The sequence below is a fragment of the Citrus sinensis genome, chromosome 7 (assembly GCF_022201045.2).
Source record: "Citrus sinensis cultivar Valencia sweet orange chromosome 7, DVS_A1.0, whole genome shotgun sequence".
NCBI classification, from domain to species: Eukaryota; Viridiplantae; Streptophyta; class Magnoliopsida; order Sapindales; family Rutaceae; genus Citrus; species Citrus sinensis.
Window position 1 is genome coordinate 6,310,341 of NC_068562.1, and position 19,522 is coordinate 6,329,862.

The 19,522-nt window shown below is 32.8% G+C and overlaps 2 protein-coding genes across 7 annotated transcripts; both read right to left on the bottom strand.

The window, feature by feature from the left end:
- Positions 1-7,136: 7,136 nt before the first annotated feature.
- Positions 7,137-8,962, bottom strand: LOC102623581 (aspartic proteinase nepenthesin-1). Its single transcript, XM_006466109.4, has one exon. It carries the CDS (start codon positions 8,711-8,713, stop codon positions 7,397-7,399), a length of 1,317 nt encoding a protein of 438 aa, XP_006466172.2. The 5' UTR covers positions 8,714-8,962; the 3' UTR covers positions 7,137-7,396.
- Positions 8,963-9,840: 878 nt separating this feature from the next.
- LOC102622700 (probable LRR receptor-like serine/threonine-protein kinase At5g63710) lies at positions 9,841-16,302 on the bottom strand. Of its 6 annotated transcripts, XM_025092420.2 has the most exons (12): positions 16,000-16,301; positions 15,841-15,902; positions 15,392-15,588; positions 14,599-14,731; positions 14,280-14,351; positions 14,061-14,207; positions 13,764-13,829; positions 12,802-12,872; positions 12,271-12,414; positions 11,377-11,718; positions 10,524-10,918; positions 9,841-10,395 (listed from the first exon to the last, which is right to left on the bottom strand). In XM_025092420.2, exons 3-12 carry the CDS (start codon positions 15,498-15,500, stop codon positions 10,084-10,086), a joined length of 1,791 nt encoding a protein of 596 aa, XP_024948188.2. In that variant the 5' UTR covers positions 15,501-15,588; positions 15,841-15,902; positions 16,000-16,301; the 3' UTR covers positions 9,841-10,083. The 6 variants fall into 6 exon arrangements, with proteins under 6 accessions (XP_024948188.2, XP_015389172.2, XP_015389167.2 ...); XM_015533686.3 differs by lacking the exon at positions 15,841-15,902 and having other exon boundaries at positions 15,392-15,550; positions 16,000-16,302; XM_015533681.3 differs by lacking the exon at positions 15,841-15,902.
- Positions 16,303-19,522: the final 3,220 nt, after the last annotated feature.

The following is a 19,522-nucleotide window of genomic DNA, read 5'->3' on the forward strand; positions in this document are numbered from 1 at the left end:
TTTGAGGTATTTTTTTAATTATTAATGTTTGTTAATCTTTAAGTGTATATTAGAAATTATTGATCCTTATGTTTTAACATGTTTATGTTATTTTTCCATAATATTACAGATGTTGTTGGAAGTTTATGTGGTGTGGGTGATATTGAAATAGTTGGAGCTGATTGGAAAAAAAGAGATATAAAAGTTTTAAAAGATTAGCAAGTTGAATATAATTTGGAACTTATCAACAACTATAAAAGGTATAAGGTTTGTACACTTAACTATACACATTAATATATATATATATATATTTAAAGTTAACAAACAAATAATTAACTTTCATAAATAACATTAATTTTATAAGGTTGCCTCATCTTAAAAAAAATTAATTCATATTTTTTTATTAGTTTCATCAAGTGCAAAGTAAAAAAAAATGATAATACTAAATTATTTTTTTAAACCCGCGTGAAGCGCGGTTCTATTTCCTAGTTATAAAATAATTTAAAGGACTATTCATTATGGCTAAGAAATTCCACTAATATAGGTGAGATCTCACACTTATAAATTTTTTTTAAAGAATATGATAATAAATAAACTTATTGTATAATAGAGATGGTAATTTTTCCTATTGGAATGAGATCTTATGAAATCTTGTTCCGTTTGGGATGGGATTGAGACATTTTTACATCCCAAGTAGGATGGGATAAGGACAAAAAATAACTCATGTTTTTTTTTTGTGAGATGGGAGGATGACTAATTATAAAATATCGTCATGTAGTGTATATCTCATTAATAATATAATTTTAAAACTATTCTAAATTTTTAATTATTTTATAATCTTGACTTAAGTAACATTTAAAGTTGAATCCCAAAGGTTAAAATTAAATAATAAAAGTAATAGATGATTAGAAAGTGAAGTGTCAGCCAAAAGCCAAAATTATAATTAATTCTATCTTTTTATGTTCAAAATATAAGTTGGTTACTTTCAAAATTTATAGCTTTCAAAGCCTAAATCTTAATTTTAATGTGTAATGGAAGCAAACAGATAACTAAAAAATGTTAGTATAAAATTCTATTCAAACATGTTTGGGATTAAGGTGCTGTAGCTTAAAGCTATAGCTGATGTGGAAAAAATGATGTAACTATAAAACAAAAGTTAATAATACATAGTAAATATAAATTTTAAATAATAATTTTGATAAAATTATTAAAAATATAATAGATTGTCTATCATACAAATGAAAATTATATCAACATAACTTCTAAATTACAGTAACTAGTATTTACCAAGCACTTTAGTGCTACAACTTTTAATCTATAACTGTCCAATCTCAATCTCAAACGCACCCGTAGTCAAAATAAAATTATTATTTAATTATTCTATTTTGTATTTATTCAAGATTTTTGTTATATTAAATTATGATGATCCTTAAAAAAAAGTCAAATTTATTTATTTACTTTCGGAATTGTTCTAGATAATGGGATGAGATGAGATATTTAATGCGATAGGATTAGGATAAATTTTTGTCCCAAAAAATAAAAGGATAAAAATAATTTTTTTTATCCCACTTATATATATGGGATAGAACTGAGATTAACAAATTTTGTCATATTCCGTCCTATTGCTAACCTATTGTATAATCTTTCAAAAGTGAAACGATATTTTATGAGATGGCTATAATTATTTAATACGATGGATTTAATGAATAAATTTAAAAAAATCAATCATATTACTTCTTAATTATAAATTACCTTCTAAAAAGAGTATTGTGATTGCGTGGGATGACGTATTATAGATATAGACTTATTTATATGCCAAAATAAAATAATAGAAGTGGACAGTGGGCATGTGGAGTGGTGTATTGGTTGGACGGACGGCAGCGTCCTTTGAATTTGCTTAAGAGTCGTTCCATTAACATTAATAACATTAACATTTGCAAATAGCAAATTAGATTAAACTAAATTAAGGTGTAATGTAATCTTTGTCATCGTCAGTACTACGGCTGTCCTTCACTACAGGTACATATGCTGCACAAATAATTGAAGGGATCTGTTGAATGTTGACGCTGCCAGTTCGCCACTTGCACACAAAGAAGGTAAAATTAATTTAAGGTATTGTCATTATAATAAAGGTCCAAAAATGCAATTGAAGCGTACAAGTGATTGGTCGTTACCTGAAACCAAAAAGTTAAAAGGGACAAAATTAAAAGAATGATCTTGAAGTTTATCACTACTCTTCTAGAAGGTTGGCAGGATTAGTTCAAATCGTGCCACTTTTGAAAGTGGGAGTGTGGTCTTCTGAGTCGTCGAGTCGTTTTCTAAAGATCCCATCGAAGCTTTGTAAAGTCTTGAGGAGATCGATATTCTTTGAGAGGGCGTACAAAAGCACAAATTCTATAGTCATCGTAAAGTGAAGACAAAATGAGTTCGTTGCAGAATAATCGAAAGCAGAAGTGGGATTTAAGTGGTTGTATTGAAGATGTAGAATATTGAAGAGTTGGGACCATACGTGTGTACTGATGAGTTGAGTGGTTATATGATTATTTGTATATAATGCGCTCCTTGGCCGGTGATCCCGCACTCTATTACTTGCCCACGCCAGTATACTAAATGGACACACAGCGTGTGGACGTTCCTACATATATAATCCCAACTATATATTTTGACTAATTATTTGGGTGTTCTCTAAAAGTAATACAGTTCAAGCTTTTGTTAACGCAAGTAATCTCATGATCTTACAACACAATCTATTAATTGATGACACGTTTGCATCGCTTGAAAAATAAGTATAGCCTCACTCTATTAATCTAATCATTATTATTTGAACAAATTAGCATTCTTATGACTTTTAGTGTGTCACAAATTGGGTATAGAGAGAGTTTTTTTTTTTTTTTTTTTGGGACTATTCCTAACTACTCCTATCTATTAATAGGAGGAGAATTAAAAATTTAACATCAATTTTTTTTTATTGATGACTGGACTTGAAGGGTGCATTTGATCTTGAGATTGGGTAGCTGTAACTTAAAAGTTACAGTACTAAAGTGTTTGGTAAAACACTAACTGCTATAATTTAGAAGTTATTTTAATATGATTTTTTACTTATACAATGAAAAATATATTATATCTTTAATAATTTTGTTAAAATTATTTTTTAAATTTATATCTACTAAATATTATTAACTTTTATTTTATAATTACATTTTTTTTCTACAGCAGCTGTAGTTTAAAAATTATAACACGTCAATCCCAAATAGAACCAAAGTTGTGTCCTTCAAATTTCAAGATGGTATTGAGTTAAATATAGATGGAGATTAGACAAGTGTATTGATTTTGATAATTAGAAAATTAATAATAACAAATTTATTAAGGAATAGGATCCTCTCTTGATCTGAGCTCTACTGAGTTTTTAAAGATTTTGTACCATGTGTCTTTTAGTAGTAGTGTATGGGTAAGATTTAATTTCTTTTATTTTTTTATTTATTAACAACCAATCAACAATTGAATTATTTATTTAGAACATGATCGATTAAGAGAGAATTCTGATACATTTATTAATTAAGTTAAACAAGGTGTTTACAAACATGCCTAAATGGTTAGGTCTCAACGATTGAATCATAACCATAATAATATAGGAAAAAGCTATTTACCTCAAATATGCGCCCCGAAATCAAAACGCACCGTTTACTTTTTTCTCTCGACACGTGTTGCTTCATTTTGCCTTCACTTTCCACTTCCTTTCTTTCACTTTCCACTTCTCTAGTTAGGCCCGTAAAGCAAGGTAAACATTTTGCTTTCACTTTCCATTTCTCTTTCCAGTTAGCAGCACTCTTTTTCTTCAGGCAGATTCGTCACTTTCCATTTCTCTTTCCAGTTAGCAGCACTCTTTTTCTTCAAGCAGATTCATTTGTTAAGTCAGGAGGATTTCGTTCCATTTTTTATGTCAAATCCACTCAACCACGCCACTTGCGTCTTAATTCAATCTCTTTTTCCCCCCCTTCCCTCAACTCTTGATCGATGGTTCGTTCTCTTGCTCTCGTTTAATTTTTGTTATTGTGTTTGATGCATGTATCATCATCTGATACAAAGAAGGAAATAGCAAAGAAGAAGAAAATAACAAAGAAGGAAGGAAATAGCAAAGCAAAGTAAAATAAGCGGACCACAGCTGGACACAATAAATTTTCTAGTTAGGCCCACACGTTGACTGAAGAAACAGCTTTACTTTTGCTTTTTCTTTCCCCAGCTTTTTCCTTTCCTTTATATAAAGTAAGAAAATGGACACGTGATTAACTCAGAACAAACGGTGCATTTTGATTTCGTGGTGCAAATTCGGGGTAAATAGCAGCACTCAATAATATATGTGTGTGTAGAGGGTAAGAGGTAGACCCACAATCCACTATCTAAAATGGGTAACGTCCAGAGCGCACCCTAAATTTTGACTAATTCGAGCGGTACAAAGACAGCACACAATCCGTTGGTCTTCTTTAAATCAAATCAGATACAATGCGGGCCGAGATGATTGTGAATCTTTCATCTTTGGTTTAGGCACAACACTTTCGGTAAAGAAAGAGGAGGCACTGCCAAGTGCCAACAAGTCAACAACGTGACGAATATGGCTGACGACGTGCATTGTATCTTTCATCATTTCGATTTATGCCTTCTTTGAATTGTATCTGCTATCTACATCCTTTTGCGAGAATCTTTCATGGTTAATTTTGGTGCGCACACCCCACAGCCACTGGAGCCACAAGCAGTGAGGCAGTGACCGACCAATCGACCGACGACAGATATTTATTTAATTAATTTTTTTTTTAAAAAAGAAGCTGCTTGCGTGTCTGAATTTGATTTGCTGGGGAGGGAGTTGATGTGTTGCTTTGCCTAGGATTTTCCCTTCGATGTTCGATCGCTTAGGTTTGGTTCATCAACTTGTCTCCGACGGCATTGTTTTGTAAGCCCAGCAAATGGAGTGTTGTGTGTTGTGGGTTTACTAGGCCCGCATGGTATGAGAATTTTCCAAAACAAACTTCCTTAAATTTATTCTCATGAACCACTAGGTTTTTAGCCAAGTGCCTAGAGCCATTTCCTCACAAGTGTGTGAGGGTAGTGGTTCGAGTCCTCACAAAAATATTATGGGAGATTTAATTTTTTTCCTTAAATTTGAGTAAATGTAGTATTCTCTCTTTTAAAATGTGATTGGAGTTGACGTCACTTGAATATTAGAGAGGGTAAAATCTGAACAATATTATTAAGATAAATTGTATATATTAGTTGTAGGCTCATGTAATTAAAAAAACTCTCATGCACTTTCCAGATAATGATCTTTGTTAAATAAATTGATGACCTTTTTCTATATATCTCATAACTTAAATTTAATCTTATTATATTTTTCTCAATAAACGTAACTTTTAAGTAAAAGTTACAATAAAGATAATATTTGAGGATATAGAAAATGTACGAGTTTATTTAGATTAAATTGATAATTTGTGATATTAAAAATATTAAATAAAATACGCGAACCAGTTTCATTTAGAGGACTTTGATCAGTATTGAGTTATATTTTTCCTTCTAATAGTGATATTTAACCCTCTCAACCCATCTTTTCAACCCCCACTTTTTCTATTTTAACTTGAAATGTCTAGCATACCTATTAGAACAACGTAAGTTTCTAAATTTTACAATATTCTCCCTCACTTTCCTTAATCTTCTTCGTTGCCAAACACCCATCACAAGTTCACAACAATACATTTTTATATTAAAGATTGACATACTTTGATTCACAACAATAGACTTTAAAAAAAAAAAAAAATTAAAGATGGGCATACTTTCCTTCATTTTCTCTTTTTCCAACTAAAAGATGAATCCATCACCAACAATCGACGACTCAACAATCCTCCTCCAAGATTTTTAATATATTTTGGGGGGTTTCTTCTTCTTCCTTTTTTTTTTAATTAATATTGATTTCATTTATTTTTCTGAATGAGTCAATGCTTTTAAATATCGTATGGACATGAACGATTCCAATACAAGAAAATAGCTTCAGCGTCCAAGTGGGCTATAGTTGCAAATGTCTGAGGATTAGCAGAACAAATTTTTAGAAGAATTCATAGGCATCATAACTACGTAAGGAGATGAGAAAGAACATGAGCTATTGAGTTAAGAAAAAAAAAAGAATAAGAATGCTTTTGAAATAAACAGAGATAATTGAGAAGTGGAAATTATTGAGACAAATTAAAGAGTTCGAGTACCTTTTTATTTTTTTGTCTTCCTTTCATTTTCCTTTTTTTAGCTATAATCTTAACAATGCTAGAATTTACATGTAATATTTCAAGATTTTGATCCAAGTCCCTTAGTTTTTATTAAAGTTTTATAATTAATGAATTAAGTGGTATGACGGCCAAATAATTTAGGATCCAACACTACTCATACAATCCATGACTTAGGAATTGGGATCTAAGAGTGATTTTACAATTAAAAAATCACTTATTTTAATATAGTAAGAGGATAAATTAAAAAATAAAATAACAAACAATTTAATACATTATATAACAAAATATACTGCATTAGAATGTATATTATTTTAATCTTTTAATGCATCTCGTACTTTGTTAAAATAAATCCAAAACTACTCATACGATCCGTATTATTTTGAATCCCTCACAACTCATACGATCGATAGCATCTCATATACCGCGGCTTCAAAAAGATTTGTGGAAGAGTGTAGTTGAAGATAGGTAGCATTTGAACATATAAAATATACTGAAAAGAAAGCCTTCATTTATTAATTGCATTTCCTCATTCACACTTCTTTTTGTTTTTGTTTTTTCAACACATAAACGATATATATTTAGGAGTATTTTGATTAATGGGTGTCAAGTCATCTAATTAAGCTGATATAATATCTTGTCCGTTTGGCCAAACCAGGCCTAAATAATAATAATAAAAAAAGTAGCTTTTTATTGACACGTTCCATTCCTATTTGTCTAAAACCAAAAATAAATAAGTAAAGTGTAACCTGTTTCCAATCAAGTCGCTGAGAAGCTGAGCGGACATTTGATCATTCCTGACATTGGAAGAATCCTCATGACATTTTTCAAAGCTAAGAAACCATCATTAATGCTTCATGATAGGTAATCATTAATCCATTTTTTATCACCATATCTTTTTCTCGCTTCATAGCCGTTATCATTAATGGCATGCGTTAATCCAATGATTAAGATGTTTTAGTATAATCTCTTACCTACTAAGTATTAACAAAGATTACACACTCTGAACTGTGAAACTCTAAAACGTTAGATTTATTGAAACAACTTTCATTCTCTCTCTCTCTTTTTTTTTTTTTTCAAGAATCCACACTACTGTATATATTCTCCACACAATCATGGACACACAGCAATACAGAATGGTAATAATTAAATAAAACTCACAATTTATCACATTGTGTTGGAAGGAAAGACAAGGTTTCTTTCGCAAGATCATAAAGCACCAACATGTTTTGCTGCTGTACATTCCCAAATATAGACATGCCACTTGAACTCCCCATGGCCAAACAAGCCAATCCCATACTTGAATCAGCAATCATATAATTTTCAGGTGGCAAATCCACGTCTGCCCCTTTGAAATGGAACACCAACTTGGGTACCTCTACATCTGTTGAACCCGACGGCAACTTGAAACAAACGTCAAGCCCCGTTTGATCGGCCGCATCGGTCACCGAGAGTTTTGTTTGAGAAATGAACTCCTTTTTAACAAGATCAAAAGCAGAGTCTATTAGATATGTTAAAGTTGTGCCCGAGTCTATAATTAGGCCACCGCTGCCATCCTCTTGCAGTGCAAAGTTTGATGCATCGATGGGCAAACGGGTGCCGCCCACTGAGATACCTTCAAGAGGAAGATAATAGAATGATGCCTGTAATGGGCTTTTGATTAAAGGTGTCGTAAGGATTTGGTCTGATGAGCTGCTGTTTGCACTTGCTAGTGACCCCATCAAAAGCGTGCTTGTTTTTGCAGCATCAATAGAAGTTAAGCAGTACGAGAATTTTGGTTCCTTGAGTTGTGAAACGAGAGACAATGGTCCCCGCCCAAGTCCCACTAGGCCCGCACCTTGTGAGAACCCATCTCCCTCGTTGTCTGAGCCACAACCGAACCCGATATTCGGAACCGAAACATCACCAAACGTGAGGGTCTCGGTCGCCAAGACCCCTTGCGAGGAAGAAGTATCACCGTACGAGTAAATGTACTCACAGGCATTGTTAGCATTGCATTCTTGTTGAGGCAGAGCTTTACATAGAGCACTGGAGCAAGGTATCTTAGAGTAAGAAGAAGATTCCTTGGGATCAAAAATTGGCGTAGCCTGATCGAAACACACTTGGCAAGGCTTGCACTGAGTCCAAATCAAATCACTGCCGGTATCCAAGATAGCAGAGAAACTCACCGCGGGTGAACCGATTGATAAATCCATTAGATATTCACCGGTACCAGCATGCACAGGCGATTTGAGGTCTGAAGCCGTATCTGAAGCCGCCAAACTCATAGCATTAAACCTTTGCAGTCTGTGTTGCCCGCGCTTCATTCCGTGTAAGACACGTTCAAAAGTGGACAAATTTTTTCCAAAATCAACTGATTTGAGCTTCACCTTGAACCCCGCGGACGCGGAGAACGCTGGAGAAACACATAATGCAAGTGTTGCTAATGCTAATAGAGATGTTATTGCTGAAGATGAAGAAAATGCGGAAGCCATCTTTATGTGTTATGTGTGGTGTAGTAGAGATATATATATGAAACTTAAAAGAATATATAGGGAATGCGAAGAGGAATTGGTCAGTTGAAGAATGTAACGCTCAGTCCAAAACGTAGGGAGGGAGAATATGAAGGGCAGAAGATCCTGCCCACTTAAAAATTGGCCAGATCTTGCGTGGTTGTTGAGAAAAATGATATCTAAATTCAGCATCAAAATTTTGTGAACTTATAAAGAGTTTAATTTCACAAGCATTGGTGTTACATGACTATTAATGTGGTCATGATTGTACTTGAGAACAATATTGCAAACATCACATAAGGTATATGGACAGGTTGAGTGTCCGTAAAGGCAAGGCCGATAATGGTGTCATTGGAGTACTTGAATTATGTGAGAGTGAGAGATAGAGGTTGGTGGGCTAACTGGCTAGTTTACTAATCAATGACGTTTAATTTTGGTCGAATAAAGTTGGTTTGATGTTTCTATTATAGTTAGGTGTGATCCATTGACAATTTGTAACTTTTTTTCATTATTTCTCTTTTTTCGGATTTTGTTAGATTAACTACATTATATGTGCCATTTTTTGTGTTGGGGTTGTTTTAGATGTTTAGGGTTTACTAATATGAATATTCACTTTCACATTAAAATTTTTAACTTTTTACTAGTTAATATTTATAGAAATTTATAGGGTGAACTCAAACTCAAAATAGTAACTCAGAGTATGAGTTAAGTCTATGGCCTTTTATATGGTATGGGAATCAAGCTGACCAATGCCTGAGCCTACTGTACCTTTTCACATGACAGAAACTTGCCTAAGTGACTGATTTACACACGACGAGAGTGGTAAAAAGAGAATTTCATATTGACTGAAAATAATTAATTGCTGAACTAATAACATAAAATTGAACAATCCTCACACTTAAACAAAATTTTTGGCTTTTTAAGGGGTCCGATGATAATGTATCTCTCTAAGGTAGAGAGAGTTTGGTTTTCTTAAAGATTGCTTAAAAAAAAAAAAGGTTTTGCTACACACCCCAATTGCTTTCTAGGTTTGTTGCAATGTTATGAAGCCGAAAACGACCAGATAACTTAAATTAGGGTATAGCAATTACCTTTTCTTAACAACAGACTTTGAAAAATGGAACTCCGAACCCATTTAATATATATATATATATATATCATCTCAATTTATACACACGTTTCTCTTGTTATATGGATCATATATTCCAAGTAGTATTGCCGTAACCAAACCATAGAATTTCTCTTGTTTTCCATTCTTATACAACATATGTACGCGCGACTATAATAATGTATGCTTCAGTCTGCCACTGTCATTTCCAAGTTGATTAACATGGAAATTCGAATTAACGCTCTCATCTTGCATTGGACAATTGTATGGCTTCTTGGTCAATGCTTGAATCTTCTCCCCAAGCAAATTGGTGAGGCAAAAGTGAAACTTCTTGTTGCCTTACTTCTTCAAGCTCCTCCCACTCTGCCCATCTCTCAGCTAAATCCTCTCCTTGCAGCATTTTAACCACCTGTGCCATCGGTGGACGGTCTTCCGGTGTGCTTTGAGTGCACAGCAATGCAACCTGAACCATTGTCTCAACTTCTTTCGAATCATAAGTATTCAAGTTTCTATCCACAATGTCATTGAGTCTATCTTCCCTCAGTAACTTTCTAATCTGTTGACAATGCAACATGACCCCCAACGCATATCAGATAAGCAGCAGTCACACTCACAGACAAAATCAGACCAAATATACGTATAATAAAAACGTTGTTTTCAAGTGGGAAAAGGGGATAAGCTTACATGATCAAGCAGAAGAACATCCTCTTCCTCTTCAAGGCGAGAAAAATCTATAGCACGTTGACCAGTTACTAGTTCTAGAAGTGTTATACCATATCCAAACACATCTGTCTTCTCTGAAGATTTCCCGGTTGATAAATATTCTGGAGCAATGTGGCCCATAGTACCACGGATTTGAGTGGTAACATGAGTCAATTTTGCATCAACTAATTTTGCTAGTCCGAAATCACAAAGAACAGCTTCAAAGTTGTCATCTAAAAGGATATTTGCAGCCTTTAAATCACGATGTATAATCTTGGGATTGCAGTGCTCGTGTAGGTACTCCAAACCATATGCTGTACCAAACGCCGCACGTTTCCTTGTCGGCCAGTCCAAGCCCTTCTCTCCAGGTTTTAAATCTACAACAAATTTCAAATGGAAAAAAAGAATTTGAGTACGTACTGACAATCAATCGCGTCAAAATGATCAATAACTATACCACTGTTCATCACAGAAATGTATTCAGCATTTACCTTAACAGAAACAATCAAAGAGAAAAGCAGTGTAGCGAGCTAAGAGAGATTATTTTGGTGTAAATCTTATGGGACACTGCATGCAGACATAAGCACAGTCCAAATGTCTGAAATAATCGAATCATGTGATTCGGTTTAATCTTCACAGTACAAAATTTCCAGCATTTGTTACTAGAATAAAAAATTAACAGTGATATCTTTATTCGCTTCAGCTGAATGTAATTGAGGTTTTTTAAAGCATGAGAAAGACATCAGACACGCCAAGCTAGTCTAGTTTACAACCTGAACTGCATGGTCTAACAGAATAACCAAAAGTAAAGCATGATTCTCATGAAAAGCAATACCTCTCAGCCGGTATGCAACACTAAGATTTTGCATGAAGGGATAAACAAGGATTCTCTCAGACGAGGTTGCACAATACCCAATCAACTGTAGTAGATTCTTATGAATAGCAACACTTATAAGATGAACTTCTCTCTGGAAAGCAGCCTCTCCACCAGGACTATAATAATCTTGGAGGCGTTTCACGGCAACCTTTGTGTTGTCTGAGAGGACACCTTTGTAAACTTTTCCAAAACCTCCTTGTCCAATTACGTTGCTTTCACTGAAATTGTCAGTTGCAAGTTGGAGTTCACGCCAAGAGAATCTTCTAAGCTGTGTTAAGGAGACTTTGCTGTCATCTTCCCCTGAAATCAGAGAAAAATTATATATATTACTTTCGGATAACTATCCAGGATATGCTACCCCAAAAATCAGTGCACCTGCTTAATAATCCACCAAAATGGAAACACAGAACTAAACTTATCACAATGTCTAAGTGATTGAAGAAATCATGCAAGAAAGAAAGATGAAGCGTAATCACGACTTCAAGCTAGATGTAAAAGAAACATGGCACCAAAACTGCTTCGAGAAATTATTATTTGTTTTTATAAGACATTCTCTGAAACTCAGAATTGATAAAGCTCACAAGCTGATGAAAGTATATAAAATTTTGAGTCTTGAATAAAGAAATAGGCCAAGTCATAGAAGAAAAAGAATAAATTTTGACTATATGTAAGGTTGTCAGGGACCATTGTCTAATCTTCATCAGAAGCAGAGCATGTTACATATGCTAACTGGAAGCAGATTGTTAGGTTATTGGTGCATGTTAATTAATATATAACTGCATAAAAACTGATGTGAATATATACAAATTTTTGACAAGTTGGATCCAGAAGCCAAAGAGAAAATGAAATTACCTGCAACATCAAAAAACACATCATGTTTGATTTTTCGCAATTTCTGATAACGGCATGCAAAGAGAGCCCCAAGTGACAGTAGTACAAAAGCACCACAACTTGCGGAAGCTACAACAATTCTGAGTTTTGTTCTGCTGGTTGAAACTGCCAAGAGCATCTAGCTTTAGTTTCCCTCAAGGTTTGGGACATAATTGGTATCGAACTAACAATATGCTAAAAGTCAAGTCCATAGGAAACTGCATAATAATAGTATTCAAGTCCAATTAAATAACTGCCATGGGAGATTGGAAGTAACTACCAGGCTTGTCGTGTAAATCCAAGCATGGACTTTCTTGCTTTGTGTTGTTATTTAACTGATAGAATATGATTTTGAGATTTAAAAAAAGAATTTCTTATCAAAATAAACCCCCATAGCATATTTGAATGCTACTGATCCCAATAGGTTAAGCTTACAAGAAATAACCCAACATTAATATTTGAGTTCTAGTCGGTGAAAAATCCAAAATCAGTGAGATAAGTTATAAAACAAACCTGGAGGAGAGGGCCTCGACATGCAAGGCTGCTCCAAGCTTGAGCCACAAATGAGATGTGTTCCAGTAAAGCTGACAATATAACACAAAGGACAAGCTCTTGAGTGGCAAATAAAGACAGGTGTTACAATGGAAGTTATCTAAACATAATATTAAAGCAACTAACATGAGCAGATAGACGTAAACATGAATAAAAGGTAAATTGCATTGCATCAAGTAAATAATACAAATAATAGTATGAACTAGACATATGGGACTTGGTTCAGTATTCTAATTGATTTAAAAATTGGAATTAGGATAGAAGAACATATTCAAGTGACAACTTGTTCAATATGTATAACTTTCGCTTGCTGGCTACAAATGTTATGAATGGAGTAAATTCTTTTCCTGCATCACTACCTCACTTTGCAGCAATTATATTCAGTGATTCATAAGTTCCTCTCTTTTTAGTTTGTTTTTTCAGTTTTCCCTACTCATGAAATCTCATTTTGGGCATGCATTCATATGTGAACAATGAACTCTGTATTTCTGCAACAGAATCTTAAAACTAGTTTCCTACATTTTATACTCTAGTAGTATGCATAACACTCACTTTTGTAGGCTAGATTAATGACAAATATCACACCCATTGTAATGAAAATATGCATATATAAGGATCCTTTTGTGACTAAAATATTGAAAGATACAGAGGAAAGGTTATAAACAAACATTGGGATAATTTCAGATCCCAGATATAGTATATAGTTACTAGAAACAGCATATATAATTTTTTGTTTGAAACTCATCACCAACACAAATCAATAACAAATTAACTAATTTCTTTCCATTGTTTTCACTAATTTTTTTTTCCCTATATGATCAAAAATCCAATGTGAAACTGAAGGTTACGTGTTTACTAGAAACAAAAAAAATATACAAAAACAATATCATGCAATATTTCATAGAAATTCTATTGGAGTTTACTTGAATGTCGCAACTGAAAAGAGTTGCATTGGAATTCTTCCAGTTAAATTGTTGGATGAAAGATCCCTGTCAAATAAAGAATGCATTAGCAATAATTAGAGCTCGATAGTATTATAGTTCACAGATTGCACAGATGATTAAACTTAATAATTAAAGACAACCAATAGAACCCTTAGATACAGGTTCCACATAGCTCACCTTCGATACGTCAAAAGCAAAATCACGCTTCTTGATACAGATTAGATTTACAAGAAACAAAAAAATTGAATGTTGAAGTAACTGGGAAACCATCCTTACAAATGCTTTAAATTGGATAGTTGACTCCAAGTAGCAGGTATGGAGCCACTGAATTTATTATTTGCAAGATTCAGACTCTGGAGATGAGTCATGCTGCCTAGAAAATCTGGTAACGTACCTGATAAATCATTGTCCTGTAATTCCCTGCTAAGAGAACAGTTCATCACAATGGGTAAAATTCAGGTATTGAAGTTATTGAGAATCAATAGGTATGCTTACAAGCTAGCCAAAAACTTCAATTTTGTAATTGATGGTGAAATTTTTCCTGAAAATCCATTTGAACGGAGGGTCCTGCAAATTAATGCAATCACAAACTCAACATAATGCAAAGATTAACAAATTTGACCATTAAAGTAATAACAAGAAATATTGGAATTGAGATCTTTAATCTTCTATTTTGAAATTTGTAAAAAGCTTGCCCTCAAATTTAAAACGAAAGTTCCTGCCAAGTTTATAAAGAAATATCCCTTAGATGTAAAAATGTACCGAAAATAAACGTTCCAGAATTCATATCTTTAACGGCCAATGATTGACTTACAGGGATATGACATTTCCATTTCTGCAAGTGACATGAGACCAACTAAAGCAGGGGCTCACGAAATGGTCATTCCAATCTGTGAATTGACCGTTGGTATCATTGAGAGCCTTTAAAACCTCAATCAAAGCTTCACCTGATCATTATCAAAGTGTAAAACCAAGTTGTTTGTCATTCAGAGTAACCTTTAAGACGGCTAGAAATCACTCCCAAAAGGAAACAATAATCCAAACAAGCTTTCACACAAATATCAATCTGACCTTCTATGCAGAGGCTTTCAGTATCTCTTGGTAAATAAACAATTCTTTGTCTCAGAAATTTATTTAAGATTTTCAAAAGTACTTAGTTTGAACTCAAAAGCATTGGTACTAGCCAAATTCCTCTGATTAGTATAGATTCTATTCCTGTACAAATTAGATTTCAATAACATAATCAATCCATTCTTTTAAGGCATCAACAAAATCACTCTTGATGGCTCACCAACCTGTGATCCAATGCTAAATTATAGGAAACGTAATAATTCAAAAGGCATATGTGAAGAAAGAGCAAATACATTAGATATCAGCAAAGAAGAAGCTAGGGCCTAGCCAGACAAGAGCTAGAATAATTATTTGCAGAGAAGGTACAGAAACAAAATCCAGAGGCTCCGAAATAAAGCCAGCCATAGCAAGTCTAATAAATTAGAACTAATTATATTTCTCAAAATACAGCATGCATGCAACGACATTCCAATTAATTACACTTAAAGAACCCCGTTTTTGCAAAAGGTTAGAACATAAATTTTAATTTATTCTACCTTCAACATCAGGCTCCCTGGATGAATGACCGAAATTTAGAAAGATGACGAGTATAAGCCATTTTGTCATTAGACTTGGAGGGCAACATTTGTGTAAAGCTCCAAACATGTTTCTGCCTCTAGTTTCCAATGAAGATTCAGCTGCTGACCTCTTGCCACCTTTTGAAGAATTCAAAATAGAACAAGAAAAGTAATACCTAGTTAAAGAAAAAAAAATGAATTTCAGATACAAATGTGCAAGATGAAGAATTTAACATCTCTATTCATTTAAAACGAGGTCGTAAAGGCATTTTTAATAGATTGTAACCTTATGCATGGTAAATGAAATTGAAACTCAAAAGACTTAGACATAAAACTAATCAGTAGATTGAAATAAAAATTCTTAGTCCAGTACAGCATTCAACATTATCAACATATACAATCTTCAAATTGAAAGCATATCATCCCACCTTTTTCATTACACAAAGCATCCACTTTTCCTTCATGTTTATGTGAATTTAATCAAATAGTACTGAGAAAAGCAAGCCAAGACTGATTGATTTTTCAACTTGAAATAATAGCAACTGCAGGTGATGCAAAAACAAACAAAAATGATGAATCAGAAATACCTGATTTAGCCATGAATGATGCAAATGCAACCCCAGCAGCAATAATAAAGAAGAAAAGGTGGTGGCAATGGCACCACAAGAAAGCAGTTTTGATTAGTCTGATCATGTCAAATGGAGTAATGGCTTTTGATGGGGTTAGTGTAAGGGACCCACAAAGCATTTGAGAGAGTGAAAGGCCAATCACCAATGGCTAAAGAATATGTGAATATGAGCAACAACTAAGTATACGAAACATTGTTTTGTTGAGTTGGTGGTGGAATGCGAATGAGAATGAGAATCCCACTAAGTTTAAACGTACGTAATAGCTTTGTGTTTCACTTTAAAAACATTATGCATTAAAGAAATAATTGTGATCACCTTTTTATCTCGATCTTTTTTAAATGTGCAGATGCTTAGTATCAATTGGCTCAAGTTCCCACTTCGCATTGAAGAATGACTGACGATATTTATCCTCAAAAATTATTTTGAAAATGAGGTTTGGATAAGTACGCCCTCAATGGTGTCTACCCTGTGTTTGGACTACTTTCATGATGGCATTGGCATGCAACATGCTTTCTTCCTCCCTTTTGCTTCAACAATTAGAGCTCAAAGATGGTGTTGTACTCAACAAGCTTTTTGGTGCATGGCCCATGAGGCACCCAAGCCATCACTGAGTAAAGTTTTAAACTGCATGAGGACCCACAGACCAAATCATTACATGCATTCAGGCTATGGTGTGCTATGAAATTTGACCGAGTCTGAATAAAGTATAAATTATACGAAAAATTTATGGTTAATTTTTCCTTGGGAGATCTTTGTCGTCAAGAAAGGATAGTCTAAATTATCATGTAATTTGAGCAAGGCCTAAAATAGGTTAAAAAACAAAGTCCATTTTGATATGGATGGCTGATCACTGCTCAAAATTCTTTGATATGACTTCTCCACCAACTTAGTTTTATTCATGTCAACAAACTCTTTTAATTTTTCCACCTGTGTGCTTGTAATTAAGTGGAGCTTATAAAAGTTTTTTTTTTCATTTTTCATATTTTATTAGGAAGAGATTGAATTTTAATTTTTTTCAGAAGGAAATGTGGTAGAGTTTTTTTTTTTTTTTTAAATACTCTTATTTTTTTTTCACAAATTTACTCCATTTTTTTCATAATATAACTTTAAAATACCTTTCTACACTATTTTTACTGAAAACTAACTAAACATTTTTTCGGAGGTTAAAAGTTACAATTTGAAAAAATCTAGCAATATTTATATATATAATATACTTGAAAAAACAATAAAACGTACCTCAAGTGTGGTCCAAATCACTTTTGATTCCAATTCTCAAATCTTTTATTAATTAAATTATCTTTTTCCTCCCTGTCAAAAAAAAAAAAAAAGAAGATAAGATAATTATCTTTTTCCTCAAATAGCACAGTTGCTTGCCTCGGAAGAAAAGTCGTCTACACGTTTGCACTTTGCAATTAATGGTATTAAAGTGCGAGAATGCTACAATATGGTATAGTGTATTAGTGTAATAGGTATAATGGCATCCCTTCACTTTTATTAAAGTGCGCGCACTCTTATAAAATAACAACTATTATGTGTATGTACATATATAGAGCGGACCAACAACCCTTAAAATTTCATTTATTTCATCTATATCAATCATCAAGATTTTGTGGAACGTAATAAATCTTTAGATAAGATTTTGTTAGCAGCAAGGGATTTATTCAATTTAGGAAACTCTTTCTTTGACAAATATTTACTCCTTTCTCCCTCTTGATTTCTATGTTTAATATTAAAAAATATCACCGAATCTGTAAGCAATCAACCACTTACAATAAATATGATGTAAGAATATCAATTTAATGAAATAATAATATCTATTCGTGAATGATTTGATGATGGATATGTTCTTGTCTGTAATAGCATCCTATGACTAAGCATGTCAATCCTGTTTGTGGATTTTTTTTTTTTTAAATGATACATTCAATAGGTAAATTTAGAGGCTTAGCCATGAGAAGATAAAAATAAAATAAAAAATGCTGAGAAAGCTTAGAAGAGAGAAATTATGTTTTACAAAGAAACTAATTACATTAATTATTATTGTTATTATACATTTATATTATTAATTCCCAAGAACTCAGTAGAGATTGTTATGGGGTGGGGTGGAGGTGGGGAGGCCTACCCCATTCTCCAGCCTTTTTAAAATTTTTTGCCTCAATTCTCCACCTCATTCCCCATTAAATTTAGTGGGGTGAGGATGGGGAATCTCCATGTGATGAATGATTCCTCATTTCCACTTCATTATGCATTTACTTATTTATAGTAGATATGGATAAATGATTTCAGTAAATTAAAATTTAGATACTTAGATAAAATCATTACCATATTATGTAGCATTTAAATTATTTAAAAAATCTCCAAAAGGTTGAAATAATACCAAAACTAAAAATGTTTGAAGAGAGCAACACCTTGAGAGATAAAAGAAAACATAACAATATTTTAGGATTAAATAAGAATTATAATGTGAGATTTTCTCTTAGTTATAACCTATTCATATTAGGTAAAAAAAAATATTAACCAATATTATAAATGATAAAACAAAAATTTTTTAAATACTCATACATATTGAGGATTGGGTTGGGGGTGGGGTGAGGAGTAAATGTCTAATATGATATTGTCTTAGACATTTACTTAGAAATTTTAGTTGTTTAATAGACTAGACATTTACTAGATTATCTAAAATCTTGTCCTAATAAAAAATAAATTATAATAGAATAATGTTCAAATGAATGTCAATTGAAAGGAGTAAAGGATGGATAAGGAAATGCTGAAGTGAAGAATTTTATTTTTGATCTAAATATTTAGTAATACATAGATTAAAATTAAACTTAACAAACATCAAATTATAATACATATTTACCTAAAATTAAAAAAAAATTTAAAATATTTTAAAATAAAGTTTTGCATATTTATTTAAAGCTAAATAGTTAATTTATCATTTTTTAAATATATGCAGTTATAAAAAATAAAAGGGGATATAAAGGATAGGATAAAAGGACTACTATCAGTAATTTTTATCGAGGAATCCTGACCGTACCGGTTTACACCCACCACAGGTAAAGATTTGTGATGAGGATGTCCTCTACCGAATAAATATAGGTATAGGTATTAGTATTCCTGCAAAATACATGGGCCGTTGCCATCCTTAGAAGATGATGACAAATGGGTGCACATTAATGACTTTTTTTTTATGTGTTTAATCATAAATTGAAATAAATTGATGTTTTCACACATTTAAAAGATAAATTGAAAACTATCATTCAAAGGAAGGAGTAAATTGAGGTTTGAGTAATAATGCATAATCCTTTCAATTTATCTCAACAGCCTTCACTTTCTATTTAATTCATTTTATTTCAAAAATTACCCTTATTAAAAATAAAAATACTTTTTAAATTTTTTTTCTTTATACTCTCTCAAGCATCACCGTCACCAAAACATCATTACTAATTTACCACCATCGCCCACTTATTTTTGTTACCACCAC

Excerpts from the sequence above, each read along its gene's own strand:
- LOC102622700 (XM_015533686.3), bottom strand. The coding sequence starts at position 16,159 with ATGCTTTGTGGGTCCCTTACACTAACCCCATCAAAAGCCATTACTCCA. Across the intron at positions 14,352-14,598 it reads AATGGAAATGTCATATCCCT|GACCCTCCGTTCAAATGGAT; the intron begins GTAAGTCAATCA and ends ATTAATTTGCAG. Across the intron at positions 14,208-14,279 it reads TTGAAGTTTTTGGCTAGCTT|CAGGGAATTACAGGACAATG; the intron begins GTAAGCATACCT and ends CTGTTCTCTTAG.
- LOC102623581 (XM_006466109.4), bottom strand. The coding sequence starts at position 8,713 with ATGGCTTCCGCATTTTCTTCATCTTCAGCAATAACATCTCTATTAGCA.